Raw genomic sequence first — 23,046 nt, 5'->3', positions numbered from 1 at the left:
CCTGTAATCTTTCTCACCTCCGTGGCTTCCATCCGCCAGGCTGCCATCACCTTTAGTCTGGGCTGCTGCAAGAACCTCTTGACTGGTCTCCTTGCTTCCATCTCCACTCTCATTCAGCATTTAGAATGACCACTTTACAGAGTTAATCCCACTATATCACTTTCCTGCCCTCAGCCATCCAGTACTTCCCAAGACACCTAGATTCAAATACCAAATCCTTCCAGTGCCCAGCAGAGCCATGTAATCTGGTCTTTAGTTGTCTCTCCAACCTCATATCTTAAGCAAATGGGAGGATTTCTGGTACTCTCCCCCTTGTTTAACCATGTTCTTCTTAACACTGCCTTCTTTCTATTGCTACTCCTCAAGCATTTTAGGAACTTTCTCAACCCAAGGCTGATGATCTTGCCTCTCTGACAGACTCTTCCAGATATCTGCATACCCTTGCACTTTACTCAGGTCTCTCTTCAAAAGTTACCTCAGAGACACCTTCACTGACCATCCTGCTTAAAGTAGCATCCCCTACCCTCAATTCTATATCCTCTAATCTTATGTGCTACTAACAAATTATTTGATTAATACCTGCCAATCTAGCATAGTATAGTATAGTATTTTACCTTGAGCAGTTAGAGAAATGTCTGGTAGTAGAGACACTCAATAAATATTTGAATGAATAAATTTAGCAGGTTATGTTGTTGTTCGGTGGCTAAGTTGTGTCCAACCCTTTGCAGTCCCATGAACTGCAGCACACCAGGCTTCCCTGTCCTTCACTGTCTCCTGGAGTTTGCTATATAATTCACACATTAATATCTCATAGGGATATTTTTTGTCAAACCGTTTACTGAAGAAAAAGCACCAAATCCACTTTTACATTATTTTTCCCCAAGGCAAAAGTCTTTTTGTCCCCTTTGAATTTGTTCAGTTATTATTGTTTGAGCACCTTCTAAATGTCAAGAGGTGTGTAGGACAACGGTGAATGAGACTGACGCAGTCCTGGCCTTGTAGAGCTTAGACTACCTTCCCATCTCTTCCCAAATACAGTCAAGTCAGCACTGAACAGGCAGTCTAGCCTGTATGTACCAATGGGTGAGAACAGGAAATAGACAATGTTTATGAAAATATTAATCCATGGAAAATGAAGAGCCCTGCTTTTTGTCTTTATTAAGAAACTGTACTCTCAGCATGCCTTTTCTCTTTAAAAAGCAGACTCTTGGGTGATCATCAGTTTTTTCCCTGTTATACTTGTCAACTCCCTCTGCAGGTCAGTTTGTGCAGCTCACAGTCTAAAGATCACCTGCCAACTATCCTTCGCAATAGACAAAAGAAAAACTCCCTTACTCATGTCACTTGGAAAAATCTTGATTACACATGGCATTCGACTTTTGTAGATTAGTAACAGAAGAGGAAAAAATTTTTTCCCTGAGAACGTTAACTTATGAAATAAAATCTTGCTTAACAGTGGGATTTCCTAAAAGAGTCTTCTGCTTACCAAACAAAGCCAATGTGCTTTGTAGGCAGGGGAAGAAGAAGGGGGAAGAAAATTGGGCCAAATGAGTTGGAAAAGAAATGGAAAAAGTAGAATGCTGAGCAAACTCAGTTAAGCGACCTCAAGTGTGGATTTTATTCATGAGATACTTGTAACACACACCCGGCTGGGGGGATTAAACCAAATGCCCTTCAAAAGTTGAGAGTCAAATTTCCAACCAATCCTTGGCTGCACTGGCCTGGTGTGTCCACTCCATGAATCATGTTTGTCTTGCAAAGAAATTCCCAGACAACATGCCCTTTGGGTCATGTTTTTACCCACAGTCCCACGCATTCTACCTTTTTCTACATTATTTCAGGGAAAAGTTATTACAGAGAAGCCACAACTGTTTTAAATTTGACCAACTTTACATATGTAGAACCCTAACCTTGGCTTACTCAGCAGAAGCCCTAAGTACCAGACCCCAGAGTTAGGCTGAAAGTTGATCGCCTCTTGGAGAGAAACCTGGTGGAGATGGAAGCTTCAAGTATGAGGCACTTGACTTATTTAGAACTTAGTACAACTTTATTTTTCTCTGTTGTCAATTTTAGCTTTTTGAGCATCATGACTAGAATCTCTGCATGAAAGGGACAACTATCTGGTGTCATACCTAAAATAATAGAACAAAGAAATATGGCCAGAGATTTCAGACCCTGGGCCATCTCAGCATCCCAAACCTGGAAGGTTCCACGTATATCCATCCAGTATTCAATATGAGAATGATTTCTGCTGAGAGTTATACCTGCTTTGAGATGCTCTCATCTACCTGCAATTCTGAATCCGTGAATACATATCTAGGAGTTCAAATGTATACACAGTTAATAAATGAAGAAAGCAATGATGGATTTTAAATTCGAGTATCTCCTTTGTGCCCTTTTTTCTTAGCCAACTTGCCATACTTGATGCAGAAGCTGAAATAATTCAAAACCATTTGCAGAGGTTGTGATAAGAGGAGCTCTCGTTAATATAGGTCTATGTGATTTTCTTTCCCTTTCACATGAATTAATGTTTAAGTGAGAAGTTATTTCACTAAAGAGCAACTGCCAACCAGGTTCTTCAGACTTTCTAGAAGGATATAATAGGCTTTTAAACAGATTCAGAAATTAAATAATAATGGACTACTCACATTACCTACACTTGTTCTAAATAGGTGGTTCCAATTCCTGAGCTTAGGGGCAGGACTTTTGTCCCCAGGAGCCAGTAAGAATTGCCAATGAAATAAGAGTTCTGTGTGTGTATATGTGTTTTACAGATTAGTGCAGCTAATATAATCCCTATTTAAACAAATTTTCTTAATGTGGCATGGTAGTAAATTTAAAGTACATAAGACTAAACAGTATGTAGATTTTTAAAACATTCTTCTTGAGCTGAATTCTTAGAGTCCAAATGACTTTTAACACAAAACTCCAGATTCCATGCATTCATGGTTCAAGCATGACTCAGAATGTTATGAGTGAATCTTCTGCCTAGCTACACTGCAAATATTAGGGGATCTCGAAACTTCACCATCCTTCCCCAACTCTCACTACCCTTCCCCACCTCTCATGTCTCCACACATGATTTTGTTTTGTTTTTTATTATTGTGGAACGAAATCAATCAGAGTAACTTCCAGTTGCCATAAAAGAAATGGCGTTTGAGGACTTAGGTCATTCTGCTGAGGTTCAGGACCTAAATTCTTATTTTGACCTTGTCATTGACATCTGTTTGACCCTGTATTAGTCAGACTGTCCGTTGTTAATCTCTTAGCACTTAAAAAATACACTTCTGGGAACATAAAGATGTACATGGAGCTAAAGTCTAGTGGGAAAAATAGATCAAATTGCTGTCTCAAATCTCCTCTTCTACCCTCATCAAACCCTAAGGTCCTATTCATCACTTTTCCTCAAGCCTCCTTAATCTCCTTTTTTCTTGGCACAACTCTGGTCACCCTTAGCTCAAGTGGCTGCTGCCTATCTAAAAGACATTCACAATTCTCTTTAGACTGTGCCAGGCTTTCTATGTGCCAGGAGCTAAAGTCTCAATGGTGAATTAGTCGACATACCGGATTTGCCTTCACCAAGCTCATGTTATACAGACTAGTAATTAACATTGCCCCATGAGCTCAACCCGGAGTTGTAATTCTGGAGCCCCCACCTTACTGCCCAGTGAGAGAGATTTCTTTTAACTTTTTTATTCAAGCATGGTTGATTTGCAATGCAGTTTTAATTTCTGCTATATAGTAAAGTGATTCCAAACTTCCAAACCCCTCCCTTGGCAACCACAAGTGTGTTTTCTGAATCTGTGAGTCTGCTTCTGTTTCTTAGATAAGTTTATTTGTGTCACTTTAGACTGCACACGTAAATGATAATCATGTGATATTTGTCTTTCTCTGTCTGACTTCACTTAGTATGATCATCTCTAGTGCATCCATGTTGCTACAAATGGTCTTTTTCATTTTTATGGCCAAGTAATATTCCATTGTATATACATAACATCTTCTTTATCCATTCATCTTGTCAGTGGACCCTTAGGTTGCTTCCATGTCTTGGCTGTTGTGAATAGTGCAGTTATGAACAGGCAGGCATGTATCTTTTGAATTATAGTTTTGTCTGGATATAAGTCCAGGAGTAGGACTGCTGGATCATCAGTTCAGTTCAGTCGCTCAGTCGTGTCTGACTCTTTGCGACCCCATGAATCGCAGCATGCCAGGCCTCCCTGTCCATCACCAACTCCCGGAGTTCACTCAGACTCATGTCCATCAAGTCAGTGATGCCATCCAGCCATCTCATCCTCTGTCATCCCCTTCTCCTCTTGCCCCTAATCCCTCCCAGCATCAGAGTCTTTTCCAATGAGTCAACTCTTCACATGAGGTGGCCAAAGTATTGGAGTTTCAGCTTTAGCATCAGTCCTTCCAATGAAAACTCAGGACTGATCTCCCTTAGGATGGACTGGTTGGATCTCCTTGCAGTCCAAGGGACTCTCAAGAGTCCTCTCCAACACCACAGTTCAAAAGCATCAATTCTTTGGAGCTCAGCTTTCTTCACAGTCCAACTCTCACATCCATACATGACCACTGGAAAAACCATAGCCTTGACTAGATGGACCTTTGTTGACAAAGCAATAGGTAGCTCTATTTTTAGTTTTTTGAGGAACCGCAGTACTGTTTTCCATAGTGGCTGCACCAGTTTACATCCCCAGCAACAGTGTAGGAGGGTTTCCTTGTAGGGAGACATCTTTCTGTTTCTCAGCTCTTCTCTTGCTCACTGGCAGAACCTTCGGGCAAGGATTTTGTTTCTGTACCTCACCGTGAAGTATGTTGCTCTGTCAGCAGGAACAGCTGAAAACTGTTGCTTTGCTAGCATATCAGTGGGTAACCCTGTTCGGATGCCTCCTATTGCCTACATGGCTGTGTATGGTCTGTGTGCCACACGTGATCTCAGAGGCAGGCTGCACTGCTGTGATGTATTCACAGCAGCATCTTGGGAAACTCCCTGTCATCTTTCAATTAAGCAGCAATAACCAAGACAGACACCTATGGAGTTCTTGGCCCCATAGAACAGAGACAGTCTTTATGCATATGTGAAATGACAGAATGGGAACTCCATAAATGAAGTCCTGGGTGCAGCTGGTCCATCCAAAAACAGTTTATTCTGCTGGTCAGACCATGCTATATCTTCTAGGTCTAATTCTCTTATACACACCCAACTCAGCTTTATTAGAGTGAGTTCAGAGTTCATGTTTTTGAGGAGACTTGTTTGTTAAATATGAAAGAAACTAGAAATCCTTGACCTGGAAAGGAGAAGAGCTAAGGGAAGGTCATGAGATTTATTTTCAAATAGGCTTGTCACATGGAAATTGATTGGGTTTGCCTGAGAGGACATGGCTAGAACCAATGGGCAAGCAAGAGAAAGACAAATTTAAATTCGACCTAAGGGCAAACTTGCTAATTAGTGCTGTCTAAAAATGGCCTGCACCACCTTGGGACACAGTGACTTCACTGTCATTGGATGCATTGACGCACACACCGGGTTACAACATGGCAAGGAGTTGGAGGGGAATTGAAGCAGGCTGCCCATCAGTCAGTTCAGAGTCCCCTGTGTCAGGCTTTTGTATAGAATGATACTCTGCAGCATTGAGGGGGCAGGAGTGTGGTAAGTCTTGAGATTTTTTGAAGCTAATATGTCAATGCAATGACCAAACCCACACAAATTACAGTTTACCAAATGTTTTATTTAAGCATATATGTGTGCTAAAATACGGGCTACCCCAGTGCAGCGGTGAAGAATCCACTGCAATGCAGGAGTCACAGGAGATGCAGGTTCGATCCCTGGGTCGGGCTGATCCCCTGGAGGAGGACATGGCAACCCACTCCAGTATTCTTGCCTGGAGAATCCCATGGACAGAGGAGCCTGGCAAGCTACAGTCTATAGGTCACAAAGAGTCAAACATGACTGAAGCGACTTAGCATGCACACATGTATGCTTAAATATGTGTGTGTATAAATATATGTATACATGTGTCTGTATATATGTGTATATACACACACACACACACATATAAAGCAGCAAATGCTAGCGTGCATTTGGTTTAACTCCAGTGTTTTGGACATGAATAGGTAGAGAATTTGGCTTGGTCACCATACGTTTAAGTACAGATAGTCTATCAACTCTTGCTCTCCCCTAACTAGCCTCCATATAGACCATGCCACTGTGGGTCAGTATAGAGTCCTACTCTGCTCTGGGCACAGCTCTGTAGAACATCTGTCCTGGCCCCTGGTGCAGTGGCGTCTTTGATTTCCACCTCTCTACTCTGTGAGTCTGAGTGAACCCCGGGAGTTGGTGATGGACAGGGAGGCCTGGCGTGCTGCGATTCATGGGGTCGCAAAGAGTCAGACACGACTGAGCGACTGAACTGAACACTGTGAAGAGCCTGGTCCTTGTTGCATCCTGACAATCAACTGAAGTGGGTTTTGTAGAAAAAAGAACCATTTCTAAGCTGAACACAAAGGAAGATGCTTGCCCTGGGAAACATCAGAGTAGCACTCTCAGACTCTTCTTCCTTCTAGCTATGAGGGATGGGATTGTATTATTTTAAAAAGGGCTAAATATAAATGAGGCTGCTGGACTATGCTTGCCTTTTGTGACCTCTGCTTACTCTCATCATATAAACATGATTGGCAGCTTTGAGTCAAATCTCAAAAGAGCAGAGGTCATTAAATGAAACAAAAGCAAACAAGCTTTTCTATGAGAAATGCTGTTCAGTTTTAGCCTTCTGGTTTTCTCTGAATATGAGATTTGTCCTGTTTTTTCAGCTAGGAGTAATTGGTCCCACTTCAGGAGACCTTTATGTATGTTACTCATGTCTCATTCTTGGCACCTGCTTCAGACTTTTCCTGAAGTAGGACAACCCCCTGAGGGCAGAAGCCTTGTCCCCAGGGCTCTTAGAGGCTAGTCTAAAGCAGACACCTGTCAACCATGGGGACAGAATGTTTTTCAAGAGGCCTGCCAGCAAGTGGAGGTCCACAGGGGAGAAGGTGGAGGCCATTAGAATCCCTTCCCCTTAACCAAGGAAGGCAGAAGAGAAAGTTAAGGCTTGGGTGGTTAGAATAGAAAAAATACGGTATTGCAGTCAGACTGTGCAGCTTGTAACCTCTATGTCCAGAATTTGTCTGGATCAAAATTTAGACTGTTTAAAGAAGAGAAGGGGCTTGCTTCCCTGGTGGCTCAGAGGTTAAAGCGTCTGCCTGCAATGCGGGAGACCCGGGTTCGATCCCTGGGTCGGGAAGATCCCCTGGAGAAGGAAATGGCAACCCACTCCAGTATTCTTTGCCTGGAGAACCCTATGGATGCAGGAGCCTGGTGTGCTACAGTCCACAGGGTCGCAAAGAGTCGGACACGACTGAGCGACTTCACTTAAGGGGGAGAAGAGAGGAGAGGAAAATTACCTCTAGCTTGGTCTGTTACTTGAGTTGCAATTGTTAAACAGTTCTTTTGCCCAAATTACAGCATCCCAAGAGATGCCAGAAAGAAGCAGGGCCCCCTCTTCTTTTGAGAGTTATTTAAACAACAGGTCTGCTGCCCCCCTTCCTCCTGGCACAGATTATATGGGTATGAAATAAGCCAGTTCTTGCCATTCTCTCCTTCATTCAGTCTTTCTATGATCCCCCTCCTTCTCCCACTCATCCCACATTCACACTACATTCAACCAGTGGAAAGAAAGGCTATCTGGTGCTAAGGGCTGTTTCTCAGCCCTAAATCCAGCTGCTCCTGAGAGTTAAAGCCAGGATAAACACATTAGCCCATTTTCCACCTTCAACTTCAAATACTTGGAAAGAAAAAGTATCAAATAGCATCTCTCTGAGAGCAATTTATAAGGTGGCTGGTAAGAGCCTGGGATCTAGCCTTGCAGGGAATTTATTTCCAAGTAAGTTGATACCAGGGTTATTTATTGGAGTGTTATTTCTGCCAGAGCCGGCATTTGAAAATCCAGTGAGAAATTCATGCTAGAAAATGTGAATTAAATAGCTCTTACAGGCTACTCCTTGGCATTTGGGATATTGCCTAGTGAGTTGATTCAATCTGTCTCTGATTTTCTCAATTCTTATTAGGTGCTTAGGCCTGCAGCTGCTGCTAGTCCAGATTGAACACAGCACAGCACGTGGGCCTAGACACAAACCTACCACCAAGATCTTTCAAAACGTTGGAGTTTCCCTGAAGATAAAGAGCATATTTGGACTCAGCAGCTGAAGTTTTGACTTGAATGTTTGCCACTTCTTATCTTTTAGTGACTTTTGCTTCAAAAGGTTCCTAGAGATAACCTCATTTGGATAAGTGAGGCTTACAGTATAAAGAAAAAGCTATTACAAAATCCTCTTCCAAGAATTGAGTTTAGTTGGCTAGTACCATAGTTCTTCATGTCAGCTTACTTCACTGTTGTTTCCTGGCCTTGTTATTTTTATCCTGGTCTGACACAAGCTTTATATATGATGAGAAACACCAGGGAATTCGAGATAGGCAAATGAGCAGGGGAGACGAGTATGTAAGTGATGACTGGGCAGAGCAGCAGAAGTGATGATCAAGCTTGATATGAAGGAGAGGGAGTGAAGGACTTAAACTTTCTTTGTAGGGTTTTCTACATGTATGTGTAATGAGTCATGCTGGCCCACCATCCACCATGATGTTTACAACAGGCACTGTACTTTAGCAGCTGTTTTTTAACATTCATCTAATTTATAACCACCCAGCTGATGACCTCTACGTTTCTAAAGAGTCCTGAGATATTAATAGAAGAATGTAAAGCCACAAAGTTTTGGGCTAGGTGACTGTAGGGATCTGATTTCATTGGTGGGGTTCTCATTGCTTAAGATTTTAGAACAAGGTCCTAGTTCCTGAGAGTGACTTACAGGCCACGGGAAAGAAGAGGCAGAGAGGCAGGAAGTGAACAACTCCACTCCCATTGTCTGAGCTCATGGAGAAGAACATGGACTTTCCATGGCCTCTTTTCATGACCTGACTTGTCCATGGTCTGAGAACTGTGCCTGTGAAGGAAGAGGGCAGGTAGGCCGCTATCCACCTGTGCTGTGATGCTGGTGGCTAGGGGAGGGGATGTAGAGGGAAAACGCCTAGAACTTAGTCTTCTCTTCTCCACCTCCCTTGTCCCCAAACCTAATCTTTCCTGGTTTCCAATCCAATCCAGCCATGCCTCAGCTACAGTCAGCTTTTATTCAAGTGACAGGGAGGTCAGCAGGCTCCTTCAGCCTGGGCCATCAGGGAGCCTTGTTAGGTATGTTTCACAGGTCCAAGGTTTCCTCTATCTTGCCTGCAGTTCTGGAACCTCTGTAGTCAGTGGTTCTAGAATAATGACCCCATGTGTTCTCAGACACAAGTGAAATAGCGGCAGAGAGCCAATTGGTAGGTTTATGGTGTGGAATCAACCTTCCTAATAAGCAGTGCAGCTGCTCTTTGTCAGGGTACATAGCAGAGAGGACTGGTCAACACAATTAGTGACTGTTACATTTAAAAAAAGGATCAAGGCAAAGGGCTTTAATCAGGCTGTGTTAGAGCCTGCTGTCATCCTCAGATTTCTGAAATGCTCATCCTTTCCAATACTCAGATGTTTGAGGCTGTCACTCACAGGATTCGTATTCCTGCAGTGGCAGTGTTGCCATCACCAACTCCATTTTCCTTTACTCTTTACCTTTGGTCTTAGACCTTGGGCCTGGGATTTGAACTAGGCTACAACTTTACACAGCACACTCTGTTCTAGCTGGAAAGTTCTTCAGTTGTGGCTTGTGTGCAGTTCATTAAAAATAAGTTAGCAATGCCCAACAGTGTCTTTTCAAAGACTGTTGAATGAGTCAAATATTCCTTAGTTTCTCCCTTTGAAGTGATGTTCATTACCTAAAGTACAGGGATAAAGGAAGTAACTCAAGGTCTTGCCAAATTACAAAGTGGGTATAATCATGGAGAATGTGAGAAATAATTTTTTTCCATAAAAAAGGTAAAACCTTGGGGAAAAATGGATACAGGTATATGTTGACCGAGTCCCTTTGCTGCTCACCTGAAACTATCACAACACTGTTTATCGGCTATACCCCAACACAAAAAGTTAAAAAGAAAAGTAAAACCAGACTCACATCTCGGTAAGTCATCGGTGCTGGATGTTTAGGATGGAAGCTCCAAGTGGCTAACGCCTGTGTCTCATCACGCAGGCCAGTGAGAGGCGTGTTCACCTCGTCGTGTCCCGCCAGGTTCGGCGGCAGAGTCCTGACATCTTTCAGGAAGCCAGCTGGAACAGCAACGGCAGCCAGTCCCCAGGGCCAGGGGCCAGGAGCAACACTCCCAAGGTGAGGCCCAGCCGGGATATGTCCACTGGTCCTGCAGGGAGCTCTTTCTTGGGAATCCTACACACTTGAACATTTCTAAGTGTCATCTCTGGACTTCATCACTTAAACACTGTTTGACTTGTCTTGTAAAAAACAAAAGCCCCAAATCCCATCTTCGCGACCTGGTGAGATAACAGGTGTCTCCTGTCCAAGGAGGAGAGGGAAAGGTACAGGAGTGTTTTGAAACTGGATCGTGAAAACCAGACCTCATATGGGGACCTAATTTCTAGTCTAAGCCAAATGGATGTCTTATTTTTAAAACAGGCGTTTTGTTTAAGGATGGTTCCCATTTATGTTGAAATGAGGAAGGTGGCTTGGTTTCTGGCTTTTGAAGTACCCAACCTGCCTGAAAATGAATGATTCTCTGCTATCTTTTTTTTTTTTTGCTGCACCACAAGTCAGACAGGATTTTAGTTTCCCAACCAGGGATCAAACCCACGCCCTCTGCGGTTTGGAGCATGAGCGTTAACTACTGGACCACCAGGGTTGTTTCCCCCTTCTATTTTTAGTGTTTATTTTTTGCAAGAATACCCAGGAAGATAATAAAAACATTCAAGTTCAGGTAACATTAGGGAGTAGTGGGGATTGGGACAAATTAGAGTGTATGCCCTTATGGTTTTCAATTCCAGAAAAACTTTAAAACACTGTGGATGAAGCAGAATGCCTCTCTAGGCAGAATGCCTCCTTCAGGTCAGCAATTTGTAGCATCTTTAAGTGAGGTGACTCAGGCCAATGTGTACTTTTGCGTGTGGCTTTTATTTGAGGAAGTACTGTACCCTCCCCATTTGGATGGGTATCTAAGTAACACAAACCTTGCTTAGTCCTATGCCTTGGCTTGGCATCCTACCGTGATGGCAATGAGTTTCTAGCTGTCATTTCTCCTGAGACCTGGTTTCATTAATCACTTGTCACTAAACTCTTATAGGTAGCCCATTCTTCTTGCAACAGATATTAGGAATGCCTACATTCTATATCGGGCTGTATTTCAGTTTGGAATCACTCACAAGTTGGAGTTTTTGAGCAACGTATGCAGATTTTTTATTTTGGAATATCTGTTTTGTATACTGTTAACTACATAGCCTGCAAGGCTACACCACCTCGCCTTCCTCCAGCCAGCCAGCCAGCCATAAATCCATAAATTTTAGGTTTGTTTACAATAAGCAATCTAGAAAAACCAAGTACCTCCTGCTAAAACCTTTTATGGATAATGACTACCTGGTGTCTTTTTGATAATAAATACCATTAGTGTTTAAACTAAACCAATGGTATCTGTTAATGGAAAACTGGCTTATTAGCTCAATTATTTATTTAAAGTTTTAGTGTGAGTTAACTAGACCATATTATATTCTGGTTCATTAAACCACTAAGAATGTGGCTTCCACCAGCACTGTGGCTTTATAATCCCTTCCACCTAACCATCATGAATCATGGAAATAGGGTAATCTGATCAAATTTTTGCTGCAACCTTCTGTCATGTGTCCAGTTTCTGGAAAACATACATAACAGACTGGCCTAGTGGGAACTTGTAATTATTTTCATTTTAATTTATAGTTCTATCTGCCTTCTGAAATGTGCCCCCCCCCCTCACATACACACAGTGGTATATTTAAAACATGTAGACATTTGATGATTTAGTTTTTCATGACCCTACTCAAGTGTTTTTTTGGCTTAGGAAGTAATATGGCTTTTTTAAAGCAGGCACTTAATGATTCAAAGAAATACCAAAAGAAGGGAAACCAAGATTTGTGAAATAGAGAAGTTTTTAGGCAATTGAAAAGCTAAAGGACGATTGACAGTATGGTTACCTCTGTGGGGGAGAACTAATGCTTACCTACACAACCAGTCTCTACAGGGCACTTCAAAGTTCTAAGGTTTATATAAACACACCCCCGATGTTAGAAGTACTAATTGCAGCATATACCTTGCTATAATTATTAATTTCCAATTTAATTATTATTCTATTACTATCAAAAACAAGGTGTGCCAACTTGCAGTTTATCCATCCATTTATTCAACAGATGTATACTTATTGTCATCAATGTGTTAAATGCTATGCTCAGTGCTAGGGATACACTCACATGGCATTACTGTATATAATAAAACCATTACAAGAGACATGGGTTATTTAAAACCATAGGAAATCATGAGGTAATAAATGCGCAAAGATCCTAGGTTTATCTTGCTTCATAATGAAGCATTAAAAATTGATTCTGTGCACGCAAGCATTAGTTCTGTATTATGAAAACCATCAAATTTACAGAAGTTTGACTATAGCCCATTTGGTTTACTGAATACATAATATATTCACCGAGTTCAAAAGATGGAAAGCATAGTTTCTCACCTATCCCTGCCCTGCCCAGTACTCACCTCCACCACTTTTTCTTTCAGAGCTCCTTTATGAAAATGCAAAAGCTAATAAAAGTTCTTATTTCAGAAGCACGCTTACATTTTGTTCTGTGACGTGATTTTTTGTCAAATTTAAAAAATTTTTATTTCTTTAGATAGAACTATCAGCTATGTTTTGAACCATAGACCTCCTTGAGGTTTGATCAGGTGTTACATTGATTTGCAGTGCACATGCTGACTTAATCTGCTTGGTCACTGCCCAAGCAGGAAAGAGAATAACTTTTTAGAAAAATATATATTGATATATATTCACTGATATATATTCCTTGACTCACTCTTAATGCTTTCAAGATAATGTTGCGTATGGCTTTGATGTTTTCAGTCTTGTGCTGTTGAATCAAAATCACAGTTCTCTTGTTTTAGAAGGTATTCTATTAATACAATGTGTATTATGCAATGTGCATATTTTATGTAATAAAATTAAAGGGCATAACTGCACATTATTTAGAACGCTAAAGTAAGAATAAAGTTGTCAGCTGGAGAAAACCCAGATATTGGTGAGTTTTTAGAGCACAGTATCTATGAAGTTCATTATTTTTCTTTGTGGATTTCTGTGATTACCTGAATAAATTAAACTGAGGCCATTTAATTTAAATATGATTACTCTTAACTTAGAAAAAGGTCCTGATCTTCATGAGTGACAAGCGTTTCATGAAATGCTGACTCACTATATCAGGAATAAATGAGTCACATGAAAAATTTTGGGTGCAGTTCACTTTGTTTGCTTAATATTTCTCCAGTGGTCTCCACCCTATTCCTCTTTCCCTTTTTTACTTCTCTATTTGAAATGTAAATGTTCCGAGTCACCCAATGGCATTTGGGATAATGTAACTCTGTAGTGAGGACCAAGTGAGTTCTCTGCGTCTCTCTCCCTCCAACTCTTCCCCCCTCCCCGCCCTTCCTCTCCGTAAGACAAGAACCTCCATCACATTTATGCAACTTTGGTAGTTTTTGTATGTAAGCAACTCAAACCCACTTGTGAACAAATGTGCTATATATATATATATATATATATATAATTTTTTTTTGTCTGTGCCTTTAGCCCCTCCATCCTGTGGTCACTTGTCATGAGAAAGTGGTAAGTGTCCGAAAAGACCCTGGTGAATCACTCGGCATGACCGTTGCAGGGGGCGCATCACACACAGAGTGGGATTTGCCAATCTATGTCATCAGTGTTGAGCCCGGAGGAGTCATAAGCAGAGATGGAAGAATAAAAACAGGTAAAAAGTAGAGACTTAAGGAACTAGGGCAGCAGAGTGTTAAAAGGAATTAGTGTGGCTTCCTGGATTAGCTGTTTCCAGAAATTAACAAGAGAATGTGAGGGTGATCTGGCCAGGACATCTCTTACTCATTGACCATGACTGGTTTGAGTATAGTTGCTAGACTGGGTTTCACCCTTCTTGGTTCATGTGGTTTGATTGTGGGCCACGTTGCTTGCTGGGAAAGTGAGCACCTGCCAAGGATGCCAAGCATTAATAGGGAAGAACTGCAGTTATGAGCAAGCTGCTTCCATTAAGTGGAGTAATTTGGTTCTGTTCATTCTAAGTGATTCTTTGCTAGAATGACCAGTGATGAAACTGTTTGTGAATTGTTGTATTTATGGGTTGGATAGGAAAATGATTTGATTGAATGAATATTAAGTGAAAATACTGAGCCAGATACTTGTTCGTCGGTGAAGTGTTTCACTACTTTAATCTTAATGTGATCTAGGGTACTCTAAGTAAAGAGATGTCCAATCTCATGGGAAGCTTATTTATTCACTCAATCTGTATTTATGGGGTGCCTACTACATGCCAGGATCTGTGTAAGCTTTTGCCACCTTGCTCTGCCTTTGTGCTAAAAATAAAGGGGGTGGGAGAGGGCAGGGAAGAAAAAAAAAAGGTTTTCTCTGATTAGTGAATGTGACTATTTTGTCTTCCTCTCATTCTCCCTCTCCCTTCTGTCTTCCCTCCCTTCCCCCCATTCTAAAGGCAAGAGCCAAATACCAACACGTACGTTTAGAAACCACCCCCCCACACACACACAAATTTATCAACACCTTGCAACATGCACACTGCTCACAATTTGCTATGTGAGAACCAACCTCATGTCACCAGGGTGTCCTTTGCCCTCACGTTTCCGCATCCCAGTCAGCCCTGCCCCTTTATCCTCTCCAGCAGAAGTTCCCATTTGTAGCCTCACCAAGAATGGCTTCTGCTTCTCTGGCCCCTAGGTGATATTTTGTTGAATGTGAATGGGATTGAACTGACCGAGGTCAGCCGGAGTGAGGCAGTTGGTTTATTGAAAAGCACGTCCTCCTCGGTGGTACTGAAAGCTTTGGAAGTCAAAGAGTATGAGCCCCAGGAAGATGACAGTAGCCTGGCAGCCCTGGACTCTGACCACGACACAGCCCCACCCAGCAACTGGTTCCCCTCGTGGGTCATGTGGCTGGAATTACCGCGGTGAGTTCCAATGTGACATCCTTGGGGAGGTGTGGAAGGAAACAATTATAGTTCGTAGACCACTGTTTCACTCTCGGGCTGATTCAGGGCAGTAACAATCTTAATGAGACCCATGTGTGATTGTGGGTCTACTTGAAACAATTCGTCTTCCCTTTTGTAACTGAAAACACAGTAATCCTCAGGCAGGAATGAAGGCTTGAATATGGGCACTTCTGTTGAGGAGCTTACAGGACTGCCATGTACAGTGGTGTGGGTCATACATGCAGCAGGAAGCCCAGCCAACAGGGAGAAGGGGCTTGTATTCACACACCTTGGAGCCATGGGAAGGTCCCCTTTTCCGAATTGGCTAGCGGCAGCGCTGGGAACTTGCAGAGGCAAAACTCTTCCACGGCTTTCCCTCTCCAGCTTTTGGGTGGCCCTGGCTAGACACAAAGCGACGCGGCAGCACATTTTCCTTTTGCCCAGATGCTGGGGCATGTGCTGATTGAGGGTCTGGCTCAGATCACCTCTCCTTAGTTCCTACGCTTATGAAGTTCTTGTGTAAGCCTTCAAGAAGTGGCTGCGTTGTCATTCCAGTGAGACATAACTAGAGCCTTATAGGGAAGCCAGTTAAGTGTTTTAGAAGTTCAGGAAAAGATTTGGGAGCAACCTTGCTCAGGGCTAGATACAGAAATCAAACATTCACAGGACAGATAAACTTGAGGTTTGCTCACCTGCATCAGAGTGTGAACTCTTGGCCTACGAGAAGGATCGCCTTAAAAATCCCAAATGTGTGATTTCAATGTTAAACATGGGCGTTGCTGATGCCAACATGCTGGCAGAGGATTAAATGAATGAAAGTAGGATGTTTGGTTTGAGTACATTTGCGGGGTGGGAATAGGTTGGCCTCTAATTTTTAAATGAGGTTTTAAAAAACAACCTTATCTTAAATACAAACCAGGATTCCTTTTTGAGCCTTCACTTAATAAAATGTTTTTTTACAATGAGTACGTTTTAGGTTGAAAATTGAGCACTGAGTTTAAAAATCTTTAAAAATGTTAAAACTGAGCCTAAGTGGAAGAGAGTATTAAAGTTATATTAAAAAAATCTAAGCCTGCAGTCTGCTAAAATAGATCATTTTGAAGTATATTTGTACTTGAAAGCTATGTCATACAATTGAAGTTCCTCATTCATTCATGTAAAGCACAATAAATGTGAGATGTTTTTTTCAGTCCAAATACAACCGAGTGAATAGCTTTCTCTCCCTCTACCTTTTGCCCCTGACCTTGGCACAGCACTTCCCCCCCTTGTTTTTTGTGGCACCGCTGGCAGGAGCTTAGTTCCTCCACCAGGGACCGAACACACCCCACTTGCAGTGGAACTGCAGAGTTCTGATCACTGGACAACCAGGAAGGTCCCTTCCCTGCTCTTGCCAGAAGTCTAACCTGGTCTTTGCTCATTTCCTTTAAGAATAGAAAGCATGAAATGACAACACTGGTTTGCTGTCACCCCTGGCAATTCTTGTTTTCCTTCATCCACGAATCTCCTTGCAGTCACGTAATAAGCAAAGTGAACATGCACAGGCACCAAAGGCTAACAGAGTGACCCTCTGAAAGTGACTCTCCCAGCCCTTGCCCTTCAGATCTGCTCAACAGCGGTCACGGTTACCAGTTCCTTGTGTAATATTTCAGGGAGTGTCGATGTCAGAGGTTGGCAAACTTTTTCTGAAAAGGGCCAGAGAGTGTAGGTTTGGAGGGTCTGTCTGTCTCTGTTGCCACTATTCATTTCTGCTGTTGTGCAAAAGCAGCCATAAACAGTAAATGCTCAACACATAAATGAATAGGTATGGCTGGTTATTTATAAAATTGGGTGTTGGGCTGGGCTGTAGTTTGCTGACCCCTGGTTTAGGTACAGATGTACACACATACAGTGGTAACACACACACTATGTGCTATACCATACTTTTTAAAATCTACAAATATACACTGGTATCATTTCACATCAGGACACATCAGCTTGCCTCTTCTCCACGGCTGAGAGTATTCTCTTGTACAGATGTGCTATACTGATTCAGCCACTCCTATCGGTAGTGGACACTTAGGTTGTTTCCCTCTTGGCTTTCACAAACAACGCTGAGAAAAGAATTCATATGGTACAGTGATACTCACTGTAGTATTGTCATGCCCACTACCGGTAAGAACTGGTTAAAGAAATCATGCTGCATCTGTACAGCCCTGTGACAGGTTACTTGGTTGTGAAACTATCTCATCACCTCTTTTTGGACTTTGTAGGTGATGCATCACTGTTGACTTGCACTGAGAGGTGATGTGGAGAAATGAGGTCCGTCTCATTTCTTTACTTCCCCATGTGGCTTGCTCTTTGCATCTAACATTCAAGATAAATGTTCTCTGTTATCTGGGTTCTTCTTTTCAGGGAGTTCAGACGTGTATTTGTCATCTTTTTCTTTTGTATCCTTTCATTTGAATCATTGTCATCTGTTCACTTTCATTCTACTTTCTTTGAGCGCCTCTTCATACTCCAAAGTTTCCAGCCATTCATCTATATATTTTTCTCTTCCACTTCTTTCTTCTCAACCCTTTCCCTCTCATCTTGTCTTTTACTGACCCCTTGGAATCTTGTGTCTCTGCCTTAAGAGCCATTGTTTCAGGAATATTTTAAATTCATGGGAAAAGGGCTGGTGTTACACATTTCCTTGTCTATAGTGGCAGTTCTTTTCTGTGGCAGCATTTTTCTGGTGAGTTGTTTTTCGTCCGTTACTGTTTTTACTGCTACTTTCCATCTTTTTCTTTTTTTTTTTTTTAAATAATGTGTCTCTACTGGTTCATTCTTTTGAGCTAAATTTTTCCTGGAGTGGCTACTTGCTGGAATTTCATAATCAAAGGAAGAAATCAGGACCATCTTCCAGGTGGTAGAAACATCTCTTTATGACAAGAGTTGTGTGTTTTACTTCTCCCAAGCCAATTAAGATCTGCCTTGCAGGGCCACTCACTCACAGTACACATCCTTCCCCCACCCTACCACCAGGACAGGCTGCTAATTCCTGCATTTCCAGCCATGCATCCTGTGTGGGTTATCTGTTTGGGTTTTCATTGCCTCACTCATGCCCTTCTTCTTGGCCAAACTGGGTCTGGTGCTGTCTGCGGAATGGCATTCTGCACATCAGAGGGGCACTCACCATGGGCTCAGGGCGCTGCGGGCTTAGTTTGCAAGCCCCTGGTATAGGCAGCCTCACTTCCATCTACAATCTTGACTTTCACTGCCTTTGGTGGCTCTCCTTCAGTTTTAACATGGAGTTCTCATTTGTTTCCATGATCCCTAGTTGGCGTTCTAGTAATTTTTGAAAGCAAAAGGGTTAACAGTCTGCACTCTGACATTTAGAGGTGTGGTTCTTTTTGGGAGTCCTTAAAATTCAGTCATGCTCTTGCAAGTCTTCTCCAGCAGAATTAAAAAGCATCAGTTCTTCAGTGCTCAGCCTTCTTCATGCTTTCATATCCATACGTGACTACTGGAGAAGCTATAGCTTTGACTATATGGACCTTTGTCAGAAAAGTGATGTCTTTGCTTTCTAATATGCGGTCTAGGTTTGTCATAGCTTTCCTTTCGAGGAGCAAATGCCTTTTAATTTCATGGCTGCAGTCACTGCAGTGATTTTGGAGCCCAAGAAAATAAAATCTGTCACTGTTTCCATTGTTTCCCCATCTATTTGCCATAAAGTGAAGGGACAGGAAGCCATGAATTTCATTTTTAAATGTTGAGTTTTAAACCAGCTTTTTCACTCTCCTCTTTCACTCTTTAGTTCCTCTTTGGTTTCTGCCATTAGGGTGGTGTTATTTGCATATATGAGGTTACTGGTATTTCTTTTAGCAATCTTTTTTTTTTTAAATTTTTAATTGGAGGCTAATATTGTGGTGGTGTTTGTTCTTTTGGCAATCTTGATTTCCACTTGTGCTTCATCCAGCTTGGCATTTCACATGACGTACTCTACACATAAGTTAAATAAATAGGGTGACAATATACAGCCTTGACGTACTTCCTTTCCCAACTTTGAACCAGTCTGTTTTTTCATGTCTAAGTGTTGCTTCTTGTCCTGCATATAGGTTTCTCAGGAGGCAGGTAAGGTGGTCTGATATTCCCAACTCTAAGAATTTTCCACTTTGTGTGATCCACACAGTCAAAGGCTTTAGTGCAGTCAATGAAACAGAAGATTTTTTGCAATTCCCTTGCTTTTTCAATGATCCAAAAGATGTTGGCAATCTGATCTCTGGTTCCTCTGTCTTTTCTAAATTCAGCTTGTACCTCTGCAAGTTCGTGGTTCACAAACTGCTGAAGTCTAGCTTGAAGGATTTTGAGCATTATGTTGCTAGCATGTGAAATGAGTGCAATTATACGGTAGTCTGAACATTCTTCGGCATTGTCTTTCTTTGGGATTGGAATGAAAACTGACCTTTTCAGTCCTGTGGCCACCGCTGAGTTTTTCAAACTTGCTGGCGTATTGAGTGTAGAACTTCATCAGCATCATCTTTTAGGATTTTAAATAGCTCAGTTGGAATTCCATCACCTCCATAGCTTTGTTCTAAGTAATGCTTCCTAAGGCCCACTTGACTTCACACTCCAGGATGTCTGGCTCTAGGTGAGTGACCATACCATTGTGGTTATCCAGGTCATTAAGGCCTTTTGTATAGTTCTGTGTATTCTTGCCACCTGTTCTTAATCTCTTCTGCTAGATCCTTGCAGTTTCCGGTTCTTTACTGTGCACATCTTTGCATGAAATGTTCCCTTAATATCTCCAATTTTCTTGGAGAGATCTCTAGTCTTTCCCATCCTATTGTTTTCCTCTATTTCTTTTCATTTTTCACTTAAGAAGGGTTTCTTATCTCTCCTTGTTATTCTCAGGAACTCTGCATTCAGTTGGGTATGTATCTTTCTCTTTCACCTTTCACTTCTCTTCTTTTTTCAGCTATTTTCCAGGCCTCATCCGACAACCACTTTGCCTTCCTGTGTTTTTCTTGGGGATGTAAAACTCCATGACTCCTGTAAGGTGAACCTACTAACATCAAGTCTTACTGTGAGATACAGCAGATAACATCCTGTATGATGTTATGAATCTCTGACCATAGTTCTTCAGGCATTCTGTCACCAGATCTAATCATTATTCTTTGCACTATGCTAAATCTTCACCAGTGAACCAGTGAAGTAGCTCAGTTGTGTCCGACTCTTTGCAATACCATGGACTGTAGCCTACCAGGCTCCTCCATCCATGGAATTTTCCAGGCAAGAGTACTGGAGTGGGTTGCCACTTCCTTCTCCACATATCTTCACAACTAGGCCTAAATTTAGAGAACTGAGAATAGGAAAAAAACTCACATTTAAATTTCGATTTTAAATTAACTTAATTTCTCAAGGGTATATCCTCAACATTGATCAAGACAGCTGCCACATTTCCCAGTAGAGAGTGAAGTAATTCAACTTAAGGAAAAAATGCCCTAAAACTTACTCAGTCCCAACTGACCAAGATCTGACTCTGAGAGTTTAACATAGTGAGTTCTCACTGCTATAATGAAATAAACACTTAACTGAAGGAAAGCACTTGATAAAATAAAATTAGTAACACTGAAATTCCCTTGAATAAAGCTACACAGGGCAGGGGTTTCACCTGTTTTGTTCACTGATATATACCAAGTGCTCAGAACATGGTATACCCATATCAAAACAAGAGTCTAAGAAAAAAGACACACTTGTGACTTAACGTTATGCTGAAAATTTTCTATTGGTACATAAAAATTTTAGATGATTATTTGTATAGCGTGTCCACATGGGATAAAATATTCAGTAAGAGTCAAGGGGATACTTAATGAAAAAACAGTCAAAAGGATGAGAAATACTTAAAGTTTCTGAGTACTGCTCTTTGTACCCATTCATATATTTTAAAGAATATAGAGATATATTTGGTCATAACCTTGGATAAGAAGCACCCACCTGCTTTCCCCCAAGTACTGGCATAGGTGAGAACGTAAGTGCTCTGGGGTTTGGGGAACAATACCTGCTATGAACATGAGCTGTTAGGGTGCCACTGTGTAAAACTCCACGACTCCTGTAAGGTGCACCTACTAACATCAAGTCTTACTGTGAAATACAGCAGATAAACATTTTACAGTAAAAACATGGTTGTTTCATGTAATGAAATCAATACATTTCAGCTGTCATTTCAGTGAAACTGATTACTGTAAATGCTCTATGATGACAGATACAAAACAAAAAAACTGAGTTGAATTTTAGTACTACATTTTAAAATTACCCACCATCAAACCCAAATCTTATTTTACTTCAAATGGGAGTCAAAATGCCAAGAAAAAGTTGTTACATTAATTAGCAAGGTCGGTAACAATAACAAATTTTACCACTTAAAACATTTCATAAGAGTTTTTTAATTGGTCTCTCAAAAATCAGTTAATATTTTAATGTACAGTTTATAAACAAAATCACCGTATCTTGATTTTTACCAACATGAAAATGCTAATTTCCTTTCAAAACAGTTCCTGGCCTGGGGATTCTGGAGTCAAATCCAGCTCCTGATATACCTGTCATAATTGTAACACAGTTTTGTACTTAGCTTGCATCTATGTTAACACTGATCTAATTGCCACTGAATAATAAAGGAACAGCTTCCTCAATCTAGTTTTCTATTTTAGCTGAAGGTTCTACTCATTTACAGAAGACCTGTGGTCATTCTCCTATTCCTACTATAACTTGCTATTCAGTTTACCGCTGGTTTTTTTCCCCCTTCGATATGAATCATTCTTATTATCTTTAAATGTACCTCAATCTCCACTCACTATATTATGTGGCCTGCATGCTTCTCTATAACCTATCAAATATGTAGAACTATGTATAAACTGATTAAGTCAAAATAATACTTCAGGAAATGCATTAATTACAGTTATGTTTTCAGATTAACCATTTATTCAAAGACTTTCCTTCATTAAAAATTATTTATAATAAAAAAAATGGTACTGTAAGTATGCTTGAATGTGGTTTATCAGTAAAGATTTAGGCATAACTAACTTTTTAATATAAATTGAGGGGTTAAATCTTCAAGGGGAAAATGAATCTTTCCTAGTAGACATATAAACAGAATGTAATAAATAGATGGCCTCATTTTTTAAAGGGTGTTTAGAAAGTTCAATGAGAAAAAGCCAGCTTTTTAGCACAAAGGTTACTGGGCTATGACAATTTTGAGTGAGACCCATCGCGTGTTATTAACCCTAATAATGCCAATAAAGGGAATGGGAGATGAACCACAGTAATTACTATGAGTTCAAATTAACTGTGGATTTACATTGATTTTGTTCTACTTAAGGTACCTGTATAACTGTAAAGATGTTATATTACGAAGAAATACAGCTGGAAGTCTAGGCTTCTGCATCGTAGGAGGTTATGAAGAATACAATGGAAACAAACCCTTTTTTATCAAATCCATTGTTGAAGGAACACCAGCATACAATGATGGAAGAATTAGGTAATAATAATGACTGCTTAACAAAACACTTATATTCAAAGATTCTGGTTTTTATGTGCAAAAGCTTGGCCCCATTTGAAATAAGGCAAATATTTATTATGCCTATTTTTATTGGTCATAAACTTTAAACATTTATGTAGCATTCCATTCCCAAGAAATCCAAAATTAAGTTATTCTTGATCCCATACAGCAACTTCTGCTACTTTTAGAATTCTTCCTAAAACAAGATGAATAATACAATTTGATAGAATTTAAGTGATGGATGTGGGGAGAATCTTAGAAGTAATATAATCAAAA

The 23,046-nt window shown here is 41.0% G+C and overlaps 1 protein-coding gene across 7 annotated transcripts in view; it reads left to right on the top strand.

Moving 5' to 3' along the window:
• LNX1 (ligand of numb-protein X 1) overlaps positions 1-23,046 on the top strand; it is a 257,811-nt gene that overhangs the window by 229,679 nt on the left and 5,086 nt on the right. For all 7 annotated transcript variants that reach the window (XM_069594118.1, XM_069594119.1, XM_069594115.1 and 4 more), the window contains 4 exons: positions 10,213-10,347; positions 13,835-14,012; positions 15,005-15,233; positions 22,591-22,749. In XM_069594118.1, coding sequence (XP_069450219.1) covers positions 10,213-10,347; positions 13,835-14,012; positions 15,005-15,233; positions 22,591-22,749 — 701 coding nt within the window. The remainder of the gene's footprint in view (positions 1-10,212; positions 10,348-13,834; positions 14,013-15,004; positions 15,234-22,590; positions 22,750-23,046) is intronic.

The sequence above is a fragment of the Ovis canadensis genome, chromosome 6 (genome assembly GCF_042477335.2).
Source record: "Ovis canadensis isolate MfBH-ARS-UI-01 breed Bighorn chromosome 6, ARS-UI_OviCan_v2, whole genome shotgun sequence".
Lineage (NCBI taxonomy): Eukaryota > Metazoa > Chordata > Mammalia > Artiodactyla > Bovidae > Ovis > Ovis canadensis.
Note: the sequence above shows the minus strand (reverse complement) of the source record. Positions and strands in the feature narration are given on the sequence as shown.